This window comes from Caretta caretta, chromosome 5 (assembly GCF_965140235.1).
Source record: "Caretta caretta isolate rCarCar2 chromosome 5, rCarCar1.hap1, whole genome shotgun sequence".
Taxonomy (NCBI): domain Eukaryota; kingdom Metazoa; phylum Chordata; order Testudines; family Cheloniidae; genus Caretta; species Caretta caretta.
The window spans coordinates 121313463-121333783 of record NC_134210.1 but is presented as its reverse complement, the minus strand read 5'-3'; the positions used below and the strand labels follow the sequence as shown (position 1 = coordinate 121333783).

General features: G+C 46.5%; 2 protein-coding genes across 6 annotated transcripts in view; one reads left to right on the top strand and one right to left on the bottom strand.

Moving 5' to 3' along the window:
* SMC2 (structural maintenance of chromosomes 2) overlaps positions 1-3665 on the bottom strand; it is a 51163-nt gene extending 47498 nt beyond the window's left edge. The window contains exon 1 of the mRNA XM_075128842.1: positions 3651-3665. The gene's annotated coding sequence lies outside the window, so the exon portion shown is untranslated. The remainder of the gene's footprint in view (positions 1-3650) is intronic.
* The window catches only part of PTGR1 (prostaglandin reductase 1), a 29615-nt gene that overhangs the window by 3026 nt on the left and 6268 nt on the right, over positions 1-20321 (top strand). For 2 of the 5 annotated variants that reach the window (XM_048850802.2, XM_075128843.1), the window contains exons 2-7: positions 8368-8554; positions 9565-9680; positions 14636-14681; positions 15652-15711; positions 17539-17703; positions 19037-19154. In XM_048850802.2, the coding sequence (XP_048706759.1) occupies positions 9575-9680; positions 14636-14681; positions 15652-15711; positions 17539-17703; positions 19037-19154 (495 nt within the window). In that variant the 5' untranslated portion in view covers positions 8368-8554; positions 9565-9574. Of the gene's footprint in view, positions 1-8010; positions 8555-9096; positions 9262-9564; positions 9681-14635; positions 14682-15651; positions 15712-17538; positions 17704-19036; positions 19155-20321 lie in introns of those variants that run through there. The other 3 variants (XM_048850805.2, XM_048850803.2, XM_048850806.2) reach the window with 3 other exon arrangements.

The following is a 20321-nucleotide window of genomic DNA, read 5'->3' as shown; positions in this document are numbered from 1 at the left end:
GTGAGCTGGAAGTGCCTGGGTCAGACAGAGTGGGGCCCAGCTAAGGAGAGAGCTGGGGCCCGAGCTGAGCTGAGGAGCAGAGCCGTGCCAACCAGAGAAGCAGCCCAGGGAGCAGATCCGTGCTGGGAGCAGAGCTGTAGCAGCAAAAGCCAGAGAAGCAGCCCAGGGCTGGGAGCAGAGCCACAGAAGCAGCCCAGAGAGCAGATCTGTGCTGGGAGGAGAACTGCAGCAACCAGAGCCAGTGGGGCCAGAGCAGCAGCAGTGCTGAGAGAGTGGAGCTGGAGCTGTCCGGAAGCGGGTGTGGTGAGCAGCCAAGGAGAGCGAGGGGGACCCTGGGCAGCGGGAGCAGCAAAGGGAGACACCCCCAGCCGAGAGGCCTTGCAGACCAGACTTGGAGGGGGATCGTAATCCCGACAGGGTGGGGTCGGCCCTGGGAAGAAGGATCCTGCCACCTAGAGGTGAGGGCGTGTGGCCACCACCAGAGCAAGTGTCCGACCCGCAGCATCCCTGCAGCACAGCCAGGGCCTGAGAAGGAGGCCTGGGACTTGTGAGGAACAGACTGTGAACTGCTCTTACAGAGATGCTGGTGGTGGTTATGTGTTTTCCTTTAGCCTTTCCTGATTTTTAAAAAATTGACTGCTGTTTACATACAGTTCAAGGCAAATACAATTTATTAATGATCAGTGGGTCAGGGAAGCATCCAGTGTAGAGAGAGCACCCTGGAGTGGGGACACTGCCCTAGGTGACCACGACAAGGTTGGGGGTCGAGCCCCCCCCCAGGAATCCTGGGCCCAGCCTTGTTAGGGTTACCAGAACTCTGCCACACAGGAGGGTGGAAGGGGAGCCCTCAAGAGCAGGCAGGCCTCTGGGTAGAGAAAGGGAGAGTGAGGATTCAGATCCGTTCGCTAGCCCATTTCACTGGGGTAGTGCATAAGCCAGGAAAATTCCCCACAATAGTGGGCCTATTCCCCTGCTTACATAAAGCTGATTGCTTCCTCTCCACATGCCTCAGTGTTCCCTCCTTTTGATGGTCATAAGTAAGGCTCCATGTTTGTCACGGAGGTCACAGATTCCATGACCTCCTTGACTTCTGCAGCGGCTGGTGTGCCTGGCCCTGGGGCCGCCTGAACAGCTTGGGCAGCCCCTGGGCCAGGTGCACCGGCTGCGGCTGGGGCATCCTCGGGCTGCTGCCTCCCAGCGGCAGGAGTTTGGGAGTGGAATGGGGGCTCAGGGCTGGGGATTGGGGTGCAGGTCAGGGCTTATTTGGGGGGCTCCCCTCCCTCAGCTCCTAGCTTCACGTGCTGCCTCTGACAGGCACCGCCCCCGCAGCTCCCATTGGCCACGGTTCCCAGGCAATGGGAGCTGCAGAGCCGGGGCTTGGGGCAGAGTGGAGGCAGCACAGGGAGCTCAGGAGGAGCCGGGTAGGGAGCCTGCCCCAGCCCCGCCAACCCTCCACCTGGGCACCACCCCTCCCCGAGCACCCGCAGCACCCCCTCGGCCATCCCCCAAGTTTTAGTCACGGGTGTATAGTAAAAGTCTTGGACAGGTCACGGGCTGTCAATTTTTGTTTACTGCCCATGACTTTTACTGAAAGTACCCATGACTAAAACGTAGCCATAGTCATAAGCAAACCTCAGAATCCTTTGCTGGCTGCTGTGAAAACGCCTTTGAAATATCACAGTAGCTGAGAAGCAAAGCATGTTTGGGTCTGGGTCCCCAAGAGAGGAAAGTCAGTCTGCAAGTGGCAGATCCATAAAGAAGGGGAAAATGGTAAGAAAGGGAGGAAGGGCTGGATGATGATATTTGGAGGCCTTAAACTATGTCAAGCATAAGAGGCCCTGTACCATTTAAAAAAAAAACAAAAAACACCAATTTATTATTTTCACAGAAAGGACATTGAATATATAAACCCGAAAGCTTTATTTGTGTATGTAGAAAGGCAAAGTTTTAAAAATAGAAAAATAATCCTCATTTTCAGCACCCTTCTCTGCAACGATGACTTCATGAAAAATAAATTTTAGACAAATTCTTTGAACTAATTGCATATGTAAGTAAAAAATCTTTTTTTCCCAGATCTCCTTTATTTACCAACCGGTTTTGATAAAATTGTCAGTTTTTTCTTTAGAGGCCCCTCATATTGCGAGGCCAGTGTTCTTCACTGCAAGGCCCGTGAGCCAGTTGCGGCTCCCATGGACTCTAAGTGCAGCTCCCTGTCGATCGCGCTCTCCAGCGGCCGTGGGGCTGTAGCTAAGGCAGGCTCCCTGCCTGCCCTGGCCCCACGCTGCTCCCGGAAGCGGCCAGCTTGCCCTCGTGGCCCTGGGGGATAAGTGAGGGAGCAGAGGTCTCCGTGCGCTGCCCCTCTCTGCAGGCATTGCCCCCGCAGCTCCTACTGGCTGGAAACGGGGAACTGTGGCCAATGGGAGTTGCGGGGGCAATGCCTGTAGAGAGGGGCAGTGTGCAGAGTCCTGTGCCCCCACAGAGGCCACAGGGGTGCGTTGGCCCCTTCCAGGAGTGGCGTGAGGCCAGGGCTGCCCAAAGTAAGTGCCACCCCCTTCAATGGGCAGGTTCTGAATAGCTCTTCCACCACCTAACCTGCAGCCTCCCAGGTCAGTCCCCCATAACCCCTGCTGCACCCCCAACCCCTGCCCCAGCCCCAAGCCCCTTCCCAGAGCCAGCCCCCAGTACCTCCTCCTGCACCCCGTTCCCCCTCCTGCATCTAAACACTCTGCCCCAGCCTGGAGTCCCCTCCTGCACCCAAACTCCCTCCCAGAGCTTGCACCCCTCACCCCTTCCTGCACCCCAAGCCCCTGCTCTAGCCCTGAGCCCCCTCCCAGAGCCAGCCCCCCATACCCTTTCCTGCACCCCCAAGCAATATTACCAATTATGGTAATATTACCATATCAACCAAGAACTCAGTGTTCAACCATCTGTGTTGGATTGATGTGGCTCTCACATTGAGGGTTTCTTGCCAAAGTGGCCCCCACTTCAAAAATAGCGAAGAGCACTGCCCTGAGCTGTAGTTTAGTTATCTTATACTTTCATCTGGCATTGAAGGGAGGGTGGTCACAACTGCCCTGCTGCCTGGAACAGAGCAGGGGCATGTAAACTGTAATGCAATTCCTTTCCCTTTGAGGGGAAAGCTGGAGTGTAAGAGGCATCTGCATATAGGTCCCATTAGGACAGGGAGAAGCAGCAAAGTGGCAGGCTCCTGGGTGCAGCAAAATGGAGAATTCTGTGGCTTGTTGGAAAAATGCCACATTCTGTGCTGCAGAACTAGAGTCCACCAGGCCTTGACTGACTTACCGAGCAGTTCAAATCTTAGAGCTATTGTTTCTGGCTGGCTGTGGATTTTAGCCAGGGCATCATTCCCATTCTAAAGCAGTTGACTCTTGGCTTATGGTTTTGCCGTTTTCTCCATGACCCAAAGGGCTAGAAGTGTAATTTAAAGAGATCTGGTAAAGCCCTCTGAAACCTATTGGTGACCCCTGGAGGTCACGACCCTCAGATTGAAAACTATTGGCTAGCCTGTCAATCACCAATCTCCTAAAATATTCTGGGCTATAAGATATCCACGGTCTTACAATTTAGTTTTGTATATGTCCAGACATTATAGATTTTAATGGGCTTTTTAGTACTGTAGAGTTGCTCACCTTTCCAAAATTCATGGGAGGGTCTCAGTTTTCTCAGGTTCTCACTGGCCTTGCCCTCCATCCTGTGAGTCTACGCTGTAAGGCAGGGAGAGTATTGAATTTTGACGTTGCAGCATCATGACGTTCGGTTGTAGTGAAGCACTGACACATGATGACTTTGCATTTCTGCACTGTGATATCCTGTCAGTTTGTGATAACAGTGCTGAAGGAACTGAGAATGCAGTGTCATTGTCATGACAGTTTAGCAATTCTGATTTCATGATGCAGGGTCAGGAATTTGTCCTGCAAATACTTCATTATTCAGGCTTGGCACTTATAACACACATTTCCCCACATGGACCTGAAAGTGCTTTATGAAGGTAGGAAAGCATGATTATCCCCATATTGCCAATGAGGGATATGAAATGCAGATAGGCGTCAATGGGACCTGCAGTTGCTCAAAATATCAATCCTTAAGTGACATAACCAAGATCACTTATCGAATCATTGACGGAGCCAGGAGTAGATCCCATAATGTCTGATGCTGTCCAGTCCCCTGATGTCACCTCCAGACTATAACCTGTACAGCCTAGTATTTATAAAGTTCTTCAGGTTGTTTCATTGACAGGCGTTTCAAAAAATGTTAAGTACTGTTGTTATTGTTAGAGTGTCAAACAACTGCGTAGACCAGGTAAGGAAGAGAGGTAACAGGGTAAGATATTGTTTCCCTGAATAATTTCTCTAGTTTTTTTAAGTCTGGGCGTCTGCCCACAACACAAAACCTCCACTGAACTATTGCACAGTGGATACATTGTGCTCAGGAATAAACATTTTCTTCATTTCAGTCATGCAGGTCTGAAAGCCTCTAAGCCTTTTCAGAGAGAATATGAAGAAAACAGACCTTGGTCTAACACACACAGCAGTACGGCCAAATGAACTGAGACTGGCAGCAAAACCAAACCAGAGTCCGACTCAAAATTCACAATAAAGAATCCAGGGAGAAACAATACTAACTGACAAAGGAATGAAACAAAAGTTGCACTCTGCCACGAAACTGTAAATCTCCTCAGCTACGTTAAGGCAGAATAACTTCCCAAATTCCTGAATGTGGGACAGTCAAATGTGCCGATCTGTTGCTACAATTGACATAAAAGCAAACTTGATCATTTAAAACTTGGCTTTATACAGTGTGATTTAGAAGAAAGCAGGATACGCATTGCTTTTGGGTATCTGTTGGATATGGAAGCAAAAACCTTATGGAGTGTTGGAATACGTTATCCACAGCACTGCAGGCAATATGTATGTGGAAAGGAATGTACAAGTCTTTCCCCTTCTGATTTCTGTTCTTATAAGATTTTTGGTGGATGGGGTATGTCCAGCCTTAATAGCCATTAAATGTACTTTTGCTAATCGTATCTCTGTTGTGCAGTCTTACAGAACTATCTAGAGAGCTATTCAGTAGGGAATTCTAATTATTCTACATATTTAAAGAGAACTCCTTTAGTTTAACAATAAACCAGTATAAGGCAGCATGTCATATTCAGTATTCTGTGAACCTCAGGCAAAACCAAGGGCTTCAAATGCATCTGTGACTGAGTGGCTTCATTCCCAGTCTGAAGTGGACATAATCTGGACACAGAGTTACAGACACTCTTAATGAATCAGCTCATCTATGAGCTGAAGTGTTTTTAAAATAAATTGACACAGCAAGTGATCTCTAGGATTGTGAGCTATATGAAACATGATTTGTGTGAAATGCAGGAGGGTAAGTCAGGACAAAGTTTGGCCAGTGATGTTTTCATGCTGACTGGATTTTTAAAAATCACCGGGTGAAATGACTCTCGTTTCCTTAGGTTCTACTTGTACAATAACTCTTAAAGACATTTTGGTGCAGCTGTGAGGGCTGTCACTTTGTATTTGCAGATCACAGGTATACCAGAGTGGCGAGTCAGTTCCTGCTCTTTTATTTGAGTTCAAAGTGCCCATGGCCACAGATAACAATACCATCTGGCTTTTCCTCTAATCCTGATCATGCAATAATTGATTATGGGGAACGGTTTTTAAGATGGCTCTGTTAATAACCTTAGATGCATAGGGGCTGTGTGGGAAAGACAGAACTTGAAGCGAAAGGTGTAATGTTCTTGCTGGGATTTAGGTGTCTACAGCAGGTGCAGATAGACAGTGAATGGGAATTCATGGTATCATATAGGTTTATCCTCTTTACTGCATGTAAGGAGCTTGCTTCTAACCTTTGACACAGTGGGTAGATGAGTATTGCTGGTTATTTGTGAAATCAGTTAATGCACTTGTGTAACATGTACTATTGCTGAATGCCAGGGATTGTGGCAGGGTTCCTTTTTAAGTGGGCCAAAGTAATGTTATACCAATAAAATAAAAACCAGCAGGATCTTATTAAAGGGAAAAAGGCAAAATACCACATTTATTGTGAATACAGGAAGAATCATAGTAAGCAGTTAGTTATAGCTATAACATTCCATTCAATTTAATATTTATTCTCACATTCATTCTCACACACACACACAGGTTCTGCAAGGTTGTTATCATCGTTACCAGCCTTAGAGTTGCTCATGCCAAGCCACTGGCCAGGTGGCCTGGACATGAGGAGGGAGCAGGGCCTTGTCAGATGCTCATCGGATGCTCCTGGAAGTTGGTTTGCAGAATCAGACCCCAAAGTTCTCACTTTCCAGAGTCCATTTTTATAGGAATTTCTTCCTATGCCAGTCTATGGGAATTGCTTCATCAGCAGATGGCACATTCCCGACGGCTCCGTGCTGCCAGATGTTATCTTGTTCTTTGGTTCTCCCATTCTTGAGGCTGTTGGGTGGATTCCAGTCTGCCCTCCGGGGGGTCCTCTGGTTATTTCTATTTGACGCCTTCTTCAGCCGATGGACACTGGATTCTTAGGCTGGCACCTCCCTGATCATTCAGTTATTATCCACACACATTCTCTATCTCTATTTTAATCACAATTGTTAATACAACAAAAGGGCGGGGAGTCTGAGTGCTGTTTCTGTTGTTACAGAGTATTGCTTTGAGTCTCTCTCTGTGTGAATTGCTTTGAGAACAGACTGTCTTAGAATGTACTAATACAATTAGCAGCTTGCAAGTTTCACACAGAGGGAGAGAAACAGTACCAAAAACCAAGAGACCTCTTAATTAGTAATTCCCCAGAGTTTAAATTCCAGGGTATCAAACTCATTTGTGATTTTAATACAGAACTTCTTTAATATGATCCAACAATGTACACCTTTTGTATGTTCTCCATTGGCCTACCACAAACCCCACACGTGTCTTTTAGTATCTGAAATCAGTGCAAAGCATTTAACTGCAAAATCACCACTCCCTAATACTGCTATCTTGGCTTGTTTGTAGTTAGGCCTCGTGCTTTGTGCTGATTCACTCACCTTGTTAAATCCTGCATAAACTTTGAATTTGGTGGGCGTGTTTATTGTAACAGGAAAGAGTGATTGGGCCCCTCAGTAAAGCCCAAGATAGTGAAGTCTATTCAGAGTCCCTCTCACACCATGCAATTCAATACAATGTGGTGAAGTGCCAAAGCTTATTAATATTTAACAACTTGTTGACTCCTAAAGGAGTACACAAAGATCTTCTGTACTTTCCACAGTATGCATCCTATGAAGTGAGCTGTAGCTCACAAGAGCTTATGCTCAAATAAATTGGTTAGTCTCTAAGGTGCCACAAGTACTCCTTTTCTTTTTGCTAAAGGAGAGTGGCAGTACTAGGTGGATAATCAAAGACTATTGTTAGAACTAACAGGCCTATATAGGTATATATGGTCAAAATTGCCAAAGAGCCTAAATGACTTTATAAGCTTAAGCCCCATTTTCAAAAGGAATAAACACCCAAATCCTCAGTTATTTAGGCACCTAACTTCCATGAAATCAGTGGGAGTTAAGCCCTTAAATACCTTTGAGGATCCAAGCCTCAAGAACCCAAGTCTCACTGAAATTTACTTCGGCTCCTAAATCATTTTGATGCTTTTGAAAACTTTACCCATGGGCCCCAGGAAACAAAAATGTGTTTAAAGATAAATAGGGTTGTTGGGTTTTTTTTTTTTTCTCCTTATGATGGTCTTTAAAGTAAATTTTGACCAAAAGATATAGGTTAAAAATAAAATTTGTGAAAACAGAACCGAGTTCTAAAATAGAAAAGTTGCTGAAATTGCTTTGTCTGCAAAAGCAGATTAAAACATAGGCCTGCTTTGAGAATAAGAACGATAGAGTGGTAATAGTTGTGTGTGTCATAGGTTTGGACCCATTTTTGTTTTGCTAATGGTTGGATGCATTGAGTGACCGGTTTTAATTCTTTTTTAATTTTTGTATTGGACTTTCCATTAAAGCTAGTGAGACGATATCTCTTTTGGACTTGTGACCAGCAAACACTCTTGCTAGCTGCCCCAAAAACAGTGTCTCTGTCTGAAAGGCAATGTGTTTTTTGGAGGACTCCTGGATCAGCAGTCAGGGTGACCTGCGAATGTTCTGTGTATTTAGAATTGCTTAGTCATGGGGGACCCTTTTAGGAGTTATTGTTTGCTGAATTGGGGCGTTTTCTACAAATGAACTAATTGACACTCGATTGGACTAAGTCAAATCACTTGTGAACCTGATTTGCTCATGGTTTGAAGATAGGCACAGTAGGGGCGGAGCAAGGGAAATTCATATCCATTGTGGATAAAAGCAGAGATCTTTGCCACTAGCTTCCCACCCGAGGAAAGGCTGAGGTTCCAGAATCTGAGAGACTGATCACCTTGCAGAGAAGAAACCTCGATATCCCGACATTGGCTATTCCAGTCTCTGACTGGGCTTTTGCTCTGATCCGCTGAGCCTGTTGACAAAAAAGCAGCCAGCAGACCACCACCTGGTTCCTCTCTTCAGCTCCTGCTGGTAAGTTCAAATCTTTACTCTAAGTATCCACTTTTCTCCTTTTCTTCTGTTGAGGGGAGGATACATCCCATTTTTTAAGGGTATAAAAGAGGCTGTGCATCTGTGTATAAACACGTGTAAGATTCACCTGGGAAAGTTCCCTTGGATTGTCTTAGGAAAACACTGCTTAAGGGTGTTCTCAGTTTAATGTGTTGTACTTCTAAAACTTGAGAAACTCTGATGTCATTGTCTGAAACATTTGGTTATTAAAATCTGCGTTTATCAAGTGTATCAATCTGTTTTGTACCACCTATTGGCAGAAGTGTGGGGAAGGGTGAGCCGCGGTATCAGTGTTAAAAATGTACAGAGGCTTTATTTGCCTTTGCAGCTGTGATTTGAACTTTGGCTAAAACTGGTAACAATTGGTTTTCAGCACTGTCTATTTAACCAGGCTGAAATTGTAGTTTTAACTGGTATAAGGAAAAATCCTTTGAGGATTTTGAACCAATCAGGCTGCCACCATTTTAGATTTCTTTTAGAATACATGGATGAGATTCTGTGCTGTGTCTTTAAGAACTGTGGCAAAGAATTCTCAGCCCAGTGGAGTGGGGGCTGAGAGGACTTTAAGCCGCCTTTATGCCCTCCCGTTCCTGGGCTGCTCTAGGACTAGAAAGGTCCCTGGAGTAACTAAGACAGCTCTCGGGCATCCTTCACTGAGGCAGGGAAAGGTACTAAAAAAAAACAAACAAACCCAACTCCCCCCCCCCCCAAAAAAAAAAAAAAACCAAAAAAACCAACAATCTTGGTAAGTGCAAGTATAAAAAAGACTTGACAAACTCTTATCATGCTTATGGGGCCAGTGCTTAGCCTGAAATTGTTAAGCACAGAGATGGAGATGCTCAGGCATGGGTGTCTGACAATATCTAATCTTGCAGTGGGGGTGGGGGGGGGGGGTTGTGTGTGTGTCAGAATGGCCATGCAGCCATTTGTATTCCAGGTTTTGATTTTGATTGTGCTGTCTTCTCATGCAGGTGGTACAGGATGGTGAGAGCCAAGTCTTGGACGCTGAGAAAGCATTTTGAGGGCTTCCCCAAAACAAGTGACTTTGAGCTGAAAGAGGTAGAGCTGCCAAAGCTAAAGGATGGAGGTAAGGAGAATGGTCCTTCATGTAGATGTTGTTAGGACTATATTTTGTCGTCTTTTTACTCACCGTGCAGTGTGTAAATCTAGAATAATTAATACATTTCTGTGAACTGAGCTTTATAAAAGTACAAGCAGGCTGGGATCTGGCAAAGATGTGGAGTCATGTGACTCAACAAAGAATCCCCTGGGCTTCATGTGCCGAATACCTGGCTCAGCAGTGCTCCTGTGGATGAGCAGACATTTAGGGCGGGATTTTCTAAAGTGCTCCGCATTGCCTAAGGTACAGAAGCCTATGGAACAAAGTTTTTTTTTTTTTAAGTTACGCCATCGTCATCATATCACCACGTTGTAAAGATAACACGATATTGATTCACGTTCGGAAGGTTCTCTTCCTCTGTCTGCAGACCGGCAGAGATTGATCATAGGGAAGGGGAATTAAATTAACAAGACTGGTCACTTTCACTGCTTCTAGTCAGAACCCTGTGGGCAGCAGAGAAATTATGGAAAATCATGTCATTTTCCTTCTGGTGCTGCTGCTTGGGAAAGTGGCAGATGTGCATAAGCTCAAATTATTCACTAGGAGTTGCGCCCCCCCCCCCCCCCCAAAAAAGAGAGGCAATAGAGGAGTAGAGTAGTTGACACCTGTCCGCACACTAACCAGGAATCTCTGGACTGGGGAAAAGATACAGAAAACTCTTCCCTGCCAGCAGTAAGAGAGTGCTTGAACTTCAAGTGTATGAAACACCTACTAGCCAGAGATTGACATGAAAGATGGAAGCCCTAAACATGGTGCAGGGACAGCATCATGGTAGAAATACCAGTAGCTGGGGGACTGGGCTTTTACCAGGACATTGCTCCTGGACCCCACTGGTGCCTTTTGCCCTCACTTCAAACCTGTCCTTAATTGCTTTTCTGGCTAGTAGGTTTAATTCTCCAGCCAGTAGGGATCTGCCAGACGTTTCAAGCCTTATTATTGACACAGCAAAGTGTGAAGTTTGCCTTGTGCTCCCAGCCAGAAGGCAGGCCTAATTCAGGAACACTCGTGTCTGGATTTTTATTTAAAAAAAAAAAGTGTGCAGTTGTCACGCCTTCTCCAAACCCCCTACAGTGGGGAGGAGGAAGGGGGAGAAAAAAGTGCACCCCTCTCCCCTGCGTAGCATGCAATTTAGGAAAGGGAAATATTTGTTTTCAGGGGGATGAATGGAGAAAAACAGGGGGAGCAGTAAAACAGAGTTACATGCAACACATGGACCTATGGGCTCAATGGTACCCCAGTATGCAGGGACAGACACTGACCAGTGCATCTAGACCAAGAGTTCGGGAGTCCTGGGCAGAGTTCCAGTCCGGCAGTGAATCTTGGGTGCTCCTGGTCATCTTCAGCACCAGTAAACTTTCCCCAACAAACCCCTCTGGTGCCCTCTTCTGCGGTTCTCTGCAAACCCATCCAGAGCGACAACCTCCCCACGTAGCTAGCTACAGCCTCTCTCCTTATTCCCAAGGCAAGGTCACAAGCCTCAGTACTCACAGCCCCATACAGCTCTGGGTGGCAGTGATACTGGGTCCAGCTCCGGTTTGTTCCTCTCAGGAGAGCTGGAGCTAGAGACACCCGCAGCCCTGTCGTGCTCCCTCTTTCCAGCCCTCCCCTGGAACAGCCAGTGCTTCCTCTGCCTCACAGGCCATGCTCTCTAAACCCTAGGGGATGTCTACACTGTAATTACAGGTTTCAGAGGAACAGCCGTGTTAGTCTGTATTCGCAAAAAGAAAAGGAGTACTTGTGGCACCTTAATTGGTTAGTCTCTAAGGTGCCACAAGTACTCCTTTTCTTTTTACACTGTAATTAGATGCCCACGTCTGGCCTGTGCCAGCTGACTCAGGCTCTAAGGGGCTGTATAATTGTGGCTGGTGAGCTCTGGGACCTCCAATCTCACAGGGTCCTAAAGCCCAGGCTTCAGCCTGATCCCATAAGTTGGCACCTCAGTTAAACAGCCATTTAGCCCAAGCCCTGGGAGCCTGAGTCAGCTGGCGCTGGCCAGCTGTAGGTTTCTAACTGCAGTGTAGACACACCCTAAGGGGGTTACAATAGCAGAAAGTGCTTTGAACCCAGAGAGAGGGAGCCGTGTCTCCTATGGCTGTCTATCCAATCTATTTGTAAGGCTCTATAGAAATAGTCTGCGTACTGTACCCATAACACATAGCTCAGCAGAGCTGGCAAAGTTAGAAAAGTCCCCCTGATTGACTAGGTCATATTCCTGAATTTCTGCATTTTAAAGCGCTGCTCCCAACACTGTCCGGGGAGAAATGGACCTGCCTCTTCAATCTCTGGTGAACATCCATGCATGTCACGCTTACTATTTCCCCCCTCTCCATTCCATACTACCTGGCCATTTCCAGCAGTCATTCCAGTGGAATTTACAAAAATCCAGGATTTTTAAATACACTGCCTGCCCAGAGAGACAGAGAATGGACCTGTATGTGCCTGGGATTGCGCATTGGTTGTTTGTTTTTTTTTAAACAATATGAATACATAAATAGTTGCAACAAGTGTTTCTTTGCCCTTCGGCACTAGCCATGCATCTGAGCATTAAGATATGCTGCAGCATTATCTAATATATTGTTACATGATTAAGAGTATCAGAGATGTTAAAACATCTGGATATGGTTGCAGATGGCAGGTTTGAAATGTACATCCATTCCTGTGTGTATTTAAGAAAACTTCAGTTATTTCCCTTCCCCTTTAAATCCTTAAAGTGTGGGTGGGGATACCTTTAGATTAAATTTTTTTTTAAAGCAGATTTTCCCTACTTAAGTTGGCTTTGAATGCAAAGAGACTAATCTGTTTAACTTTCTGGCTCTCATGTACTTGCACAGTTCTGTAATGTCTGGGCTGTATTAACAAACTCTTGCTGTCACTGATTACAGACACTTCCAACCCCAATCTTGCACCCCACGCCCCAGCATTCATTGCTTTGAAATGATAACTTTTCTAATACCATTAGTTCTTGTAAACCACTAATGTTAAACAAACCAAACTGGTCCAAAATTACCAAACAACATCCCCTCCGTGATATTTAAGAGAGAAAAAGTAAATGGGGTATTACTATTTATGGCCAAAGTAATCTGCCTTGGGGCCTAAGGGTGGGTGAATGTGGTCTGTCCGCACCCTCTGTTGGTTGAATAATGCTAATAAAGGGTTTTATGCATGGGTCTTAAAAGGTAAGAGTTCTCTGTTTGGGTGCCTGGACTTCTGAGCCCCTTACAAAGGAACGGGATATAGCAGGGATGGGCAATTCTAAGGGCTGCAGAATCCACTGAAACCTTTTGGCAGGTCATACTTTTTTTTTTTTTTGGTAGAGACGACATATTGCATAGCTTAAAAAAGTTTGCTACAGTACAGCATGTTAGCATACAATTATCTGTGTATTAACCATGTAAAAATGTTCTTAAATTTAAGAACAGAGTGATGACTCACCGGTGCAGCACCTCCTGCTGGTCATCTGGACTTAGCTCACTCCAGCTCCAGAGCACCTTCTGCTGGCTGGTGTCTCACCTGTCTAAGCCCCTCCGTGTCCCTCCTGGACCCCAGTGCCCTTTACCTCAGGGTTTTGCCCCTGCAGTAGCCCCACTTTCTGGGTCTCCCCTCCTAGGGGAGCCCCAACCCTCTAAACCCACCTTGCCTCAATGGCAACTGCCAGTCATCATCTAGCCCCCCGCTCACTGGTGCGGACTGCAAGGGGTTAGGACCAGCTGCCTCTGCCTATTCCCAGGGTGTACCTCTGTAGCCCCAGTACCTTTGTAGGCCTTCACCAAAGTCTGCAGCCTAGGAGTTTACCAGTCTGGAGCTCCCCAGCTCCTCTTGCCCTTTTCCCCAGCACTGCTCAGCTTCAATACCTTGCTCCCAGCAGCTAGCCCTTCCTACTCCAGGGCTAGGGTGAGACTCCTCTGTCTCCTGGCCCCCATAGCCCTCTTATCCAGACCAGCTGTGGACTGATTAAGCCAGCCACACCTGGCGCCAACAACCTCACCAGCCTCCTTCAACTGCTCTTAATCCCTTTTACTTTGGAGTGGGGCAGCCATCCCAATACAAGCCCCTTATAGATCATACAATTATCATACAATTAACATACAAACCTTTATCTACAACCCCCCACCCCCAAAGCCCCAGGTTAAACACACATCCTTCACTGGCTGACCTTTTTTCAGGGTGCAGAAGAGCCCACCAGCAGAAACACCTGCCCGCCCATGTTAAGCGCCACAATCTCCAGGAATGTGGACAAGCCCATGCCCCTGGACACCACCTCTGCCCCAGTCCCCACCACCTGGGATGCACAGCCCCTGCTCAGTAACCCCAGGCGCTGTCCACCAGGGCCATCCTGGAGCGATCCCAATGTGATCAAGGAGCTGCCTCCTCCTCCGGCCCTTACTCCGGATGGTGGGAAGAGCCGTCACCCTCCCTCTTTCAGCATCCTCTGCTCGGGGCTACCAGAGCCTCTTGCTGCTTCCCTCCCTCTGGGTGCAGGCAGAGCCACCGCCTCTCAGGCTCTGATTTGGATGGGCCTGGAGTCTACCTGGGTGGGTGATGGTCCACTTGGGCCCACCTGTGGCTATACCCCTGGTGGGCCAAATAAAATGATCTAGCTGGCTGTATATGGCCCATAGTTGCCTATCCCTGGGGTACTGGAAAGGAAGACAGGCTAAGGAGAAAAGGTGTGTCCCAAAAACCTTCCTTCCACAACAGTCTCAAAAACAAAACAGAAAGCTATGTCTGTTTGCCTTCTCTGCTAACAGTGTAGCAGTAACTTAGACAAAGCCTAGAAACTTGATTTGATCTCTGTCACTTTAGCTTAGTAGCTCTGCAAAGGGAATCCAGAGCACTCTGTGATAGGTCAGTGCACTGTCTTGTAACATTTGATATTTATTTACTGTAGGTCCTAATGTAATTGCTAATCCTTTTTATTGCAGATGTGCTGTTTGAAGCTGTGTTTCTCAGTGTTGATCCTTACATGAGGTACGCTTTTCTTTCTTCCTTTTTAGTTTAGTTTACTACTTTGAATTGCTACTTGAATCCTAAAAGCAGTGCTTATTTAGAGCCTCTGGCTTTCCACGGTCTTCTCAGGGGCTGCCTGCCCTATACAAACACCAAAGCCCCACCTTTGGCTTCACCAAAGTCCCTTTGACACTGTAGCAACTACCACATTGGTGGCCCTAGTTACAACACAGTATCCTCCCCACTTCCACAACATAAGGCTAAAGCGCAGTTCAGTCATGCAGAGTAGACCGGACTGAACTGTGCAATAACTATAGTATGGCCATAGAATGTCACTGGGCTTTACTAAATTTTAATGGACCATTCAGAAACTCAGGTGAAACGCAGTTCTGTTCATCTATGCTGCAAGTCCTAATTGTTGTTATTATTACTATTTATATTCCAACAGAACCTAGTGGCTTCCACCGTGCTAGGTGCTGTGCATACACTCAGCAAGAGACACTCCCTGCCCTGAAGAGTTTAGTCTAAATAGACAGACAAGGGGCATGAGAATGGAAGTGTTATTACCTCCATTTTATAGATGGGGAACTGAGGCACAGAGAGATTACAGTCACAAAGGAAGTCTGTGGTAGAGCCAGGAATTAAACCCAGTTCTTCTGAGTCCCTGACCCGTGCCTTATCTTGAAGGTACTAGCCGGGTTCTCTAATGGTAACTGTAACCTCGTAATAGCAGGGGACGAGCATTTTGTAATAAATTATCCAGGCACGGTAGTTGATCAAGGGGCATCTCCACTCATGGGTGGTTGGCTAGGAACCATATTTTATTTTTGTTAAATTGAGAACGTAACTCTCTCTCTATCTCTCTGCAGATATCTGGCAGAGTCAGCAGTGAGACCCTCGGTGCACTGTGTCTTAATCAGACAATGGACAATAAACTGTTGTGACTATTTTGCACTTAATTAAGGTTCTATCTCCATTTTGTGTGTTTCAGACCTTATAGTGGGAGAATCATGAAAGAGGGAGACATCATGATAGGCAGTCAAGTGGCTAGGTAAGGTCTTTGTTAGTTGCTTGATTTCTTTTTTCCTAACTCACGGTCCTCTTTCCATGCAAGAGACTCAAAGCACTAGAGAAGGTACAACATCACTTTTCAGAGATGACTGCATGCAGCCTATATCACTTTCTGTTAGCCAATGCAGCACGTTAATAGGTATTATGTACACAATACTAATACAATATACAGTATATACATAAAGTGTTGAGAAGTTATGTTAACGGTAGGCCTTATGGTCTCCCCATGATTCTGTTCCCGCATGTTAAGTATCCCACAACACTTTGCGAATCTGAAGTCAGCAAATTGGCATTAGGAAAGCTGTCAAAGACAAGATACAGAAATGATGTGTCCAAGCAGAGGTTGGGATGTACCTCTATGTCCAACTTGTTTGGAATGTGCTATCCAAAAGAGAGAGAGAGAGAAAGGTGCGGAAAAAGTAGTTAAGGAACTGGTGGGTTAGATCTTAGATGATGTATAGGGTGCTTTTTAACTTGTAATCAGCCATGATATAAATATGAGTGGTTCTGGGGGTGTATCGTTGAGGCACACCTCCTGTGTAAGGAAGACATGCTGTGAGATAAGAATTGCATCCGGGAAGGAGGGTACGTATATCTCCTTTTTGTGTTGTGCTGTTTTTGTTTTTAGACAGTAAATTTGGCTAAGTTTGGTTGCTTGGCATATCAAACATTTTTCATTACGAATTGCAACTGGCTACACCTTTTAGTCAATACTTCTCTGGGTGGCCCCATATTTCCTGGCAGCTGCTTTCTTTACCAGTCTGTAACCTGTCAGAAAGCAAGTACGCCCTGTGAAGCTGTACTGCCTTCTAGTCCTACTTAAGAGTTTGTTCGGAGGCCTTGAAACAACCCTTACTTGTGTTTCTCACATGAGCAATGCCATTGAAGGGAGTTCTTACAAGACAGGGCAGGAAAGGCTAACATTGCACAAGTGGTCATATCCTGAAGTGTCCTCTTGTATGTAGGACGTGCTGTGTAATTGTTCACCCAGGAACGGTACAGTCAGCAATTCCAGCTGAGAATACTCTTCAGCCACCTTTTGCTGATAAGGCGTATTGTGACTTCACCGTTGCCAAGGAATGCTATACTGTCTCCATCATCATCAGACTTCTTTGTGGTCCTGTGTGGGGAAACGAGAGGTTGGGAGGAAATTTAAGTCCTAATCTTCTGAGCGAGAGGTCAGATACCATCCATAGTTGTAACACTTCATTTGAAACGAGCTGAGGAATTTGCAGTGTCTGGTGCCAAAGGATTGTGTGCATCTTCTGCTGAATTTTGTTGTTTTTTGTTTGAATATCTTCATTATTAGGGTCCCAAGCCAATACAGTTTTCAAGCTGTTCTTAAAGAGCCCTTCCTGTCCTAAAACAGGAGCAGCCTTTAGAAGGTGAAATGTCTTCAGCCTTTGAAAAGGGACCTGGTTTACTGAATAAGGAACTGCCTCTTCTCCTCTGCCCCTGTGATATACCATTTCCCCAACCTTCCTCTCGCCTTCTGGCCCAGCTGCAAGGATCAACTCAGGATTCAAACTGAACTGGTGTTTCAATCAGGGTTTTGGCTTGGGATCCTCCCTAACATATATTAGGCGCATAGGTCTGATCCAGTGTAGTAATTCCTATGGCCATGTACCAGCTGTTTCAGAAAAAGGTGCAGGAAATGTGCAGTGTAGCTAGTTTTGTGTTCATCTGCCTAGAGGGAGCATTTCCTCCTAACCCTCTCATAACCCCCTGTGTTAGCCCTACGTAAATATTTAGTAAAGCTAGGGAGAAGGAGCTGTTTGTAAAGTGTGGCTTTCGTTTGTCTTCTCAGAGTTGTGGAAAGCAAGAATCCCACCTACCCAGTAGGGACCTATGTTGTGGCTAATTCAGGCTGGAAAACTCACTTCATCTCTGATGGGAAAGATCTACAGCTGCTTCCTCCTTGGCCGGAAAAGATTCCCAGATCTTTGGCTCTTGGGACAATTGGCATGCCAGGGTAAGTCATAGCTAATGCTATATAAAGACTAACCAAACTTTGCTGCATTAAGATTTCCAGCCATCTGTGTGCAGGCTCTACCATGCCCCACATGCTCTGAGAGGCTCGTGCCTCTGAAGAGGGACTGAATTTTGACCAATCCTATGGGTGGGAGGCTTATAGCTCTAAATCTCCATTTGGAGCCTCTTTTTTCCTTACTTGGAGCCTGCACAGTTGCTTCTTGGCCCTATGGTGATGGGGCCAGAGTATTGTGCTGGAATCAGAGGTGAAAGTAAGCTGGTGTGCCAGAGTACAGTGTACCGGCAAGAGCTGGTACACCGTACCAGACCGGCTTCCCCAGGCGGCAATTTGAAGGGCCTGAGGCTCCCAGCAGATGCTGGAACCCCGGGTCCTTTAAATTGCCACCAGAGCCCCGCTGCCAGAGCCAGTGGAGATTTAAAGGGCCCGGGGTGGTAGCGACGGCCGGAGCTCCAGGCCCTTTAAATGGCCCCCGAGCCACCAGCCGCCTCTGCAGCTGGTAGCTCCAGGGGTGATTTAAAGGGCCCGGGGCTCCCAGCCGCCACTACTGCAGCTGGAGCCCAGGGCCATTTTTAAATCTTGATTTAAAGGGCCTGGGGTGCTAAAGGCTCCACTTCTTCCGGTTGAGGCCCACCCCCTGCTGAGGACTCCGGCGTACCAGTAAATCCTTTAAGTTAGTTTCACCCCGGCTGGAATTAAAAAGCAGGCCAAGGGCCCAGTCCAACAGGCATTAGAGTTGATGGAAGGGACTCCTTTTGATTTCAGTAGTAAACTAGCCAGGGTTCATAAAATACTGATCTTGCTCCGCTGATTTCTCTGTATTTCCAGAGTTTGCACAAAGATGGAAACATATGCAGCTGTAGAATTCTACAGTCAAATAGCAGCATCAAAAGCACATCTATACCTATTGAACAGACCTACTGTTCATGGTGACCCTGCCCTAAATACAGAAGAAATTCCATTCCACTCATGCTTTCTGTTGCCTACCTCCTCCTAACTTCTTTTCTTACCTCTGTTTGTAGAAGGACAAGCCCCATGGAAAGCTTTCAGCTTGCTATTTGTGATCTGTGCAGAACAGAAGCTTCTTAACATTTATTTTAAAAATGGGCAAGATGTGTAGCTTTCCACATTCAAATAGCTTGAATGGATTTTGTACACATTATAAATAATTTCTAGTACTTCATATAGAACGAGGAAAAAGAATCTGTAATGGGATGAGATATCCCCTCCCCTGGGAAGCTACATGAAGCATGACCCGACTTTGTGTTTGTAATGTCTCCACCAATCTCCACTGATCATTTCCTTCCTCTTTCAGCCTCACTGCATACTTCGGCCTATTTGAGATCTGCAAGATAAGAGCAGGAGACACGGTGCTGGTTACTGCAGCAGCTGGCGCTGTGGGTTCAGTGGTGGGGCAGATTGCTAAAATCGGAGTGAGTGGCTTGAATTGTTCATACGAACACCAGAGACTAAGGAGAGGAGTGGAGGGATTTGCATGCTTAGGAGGAAGGGGGACAGTGTCTCTTAGAGCAGACTTGCCCCAGGGAATAAATAAAATATGCCATGACCAACTCCTGCCTGCACTTATCATTCAGCTGCTGCAAACCTTGCAACCAGCACTCTCCGGAGCCAGTGATACAGCACGTGCATTCCTGGTCAGTGGCCCTAGCTGCCCCTGAGTTGGCAGTTGGCCCCTACCCCATAGCGTGTGTTTAGCTGTAGAGGATCACTCCATTGTCACTACACCACAAGCCAGTCTTCACCTGTCAACAACATACAATATATGTACCTTACAGCAGTAGTTCTCAATCAGTGGCCTGGGGTCCCCTGGGAAGGCCACGAGCAAGTTATAGGGGGCAGCCAACCAGGGCCAGTATTAGACTCACTGCCCAGGGCAGAAAGCCATAGCCCCACCATGCAGGGCTGAAGCTTGGGGCCCCGCCACCTGGGGCTGAAGCCAAAGCCTAAAAAACTTAGTTTTGTGGGGGCCTGTGTTATGGGGCCCTAAGCAATTGCCCTGCTTGCTAACCCATAACACTGGCCCTGGCTTTTATATGCAGAAAAACAGTTGTGGCACAGGTGGGCCCTGGAGTTTTTATAGCATGGGCTGGGGTGGGGAAGGGGTGGCGGCACTCAGAAAGAAAAAGTTTGAGAACCCCTGCCTTACAGGAGATTAAAATGTTGGGGGGAAAAGGGAAGAGTGTACACACTTCTAGAAACATTTTTCTCTGTCATTAACACAAAGAGAAATGGTCTGAAATGTGACTTAAGTGGCTTGTGTCATATGTCATAAATTTAACCCATTCAGTGATGGATCCTTGAAAATGACAATCTTCCTTTTTAAGATCCCTGTAGCTAAAGCACAGAGGCTAACGGAACATCTATAAAATACGTTAGTGTAGCAGTTCAAAGTCCCATGTTGCCTGATGGCTACTTTCTGTGCAGGGCAAAGAGAAGTAGGGGGAGATCAGCTTTCACAGGGCAACTCAAGGCAGTGGGAGCTGGGGATGTAGGGAACCTGCAGCATTCCAAAGCTGTGCAGGGGAAGGAAAAGGTGAGTTGCAGGCTCTACTGTCTGGTGGCATGTAGCATCTCATTTG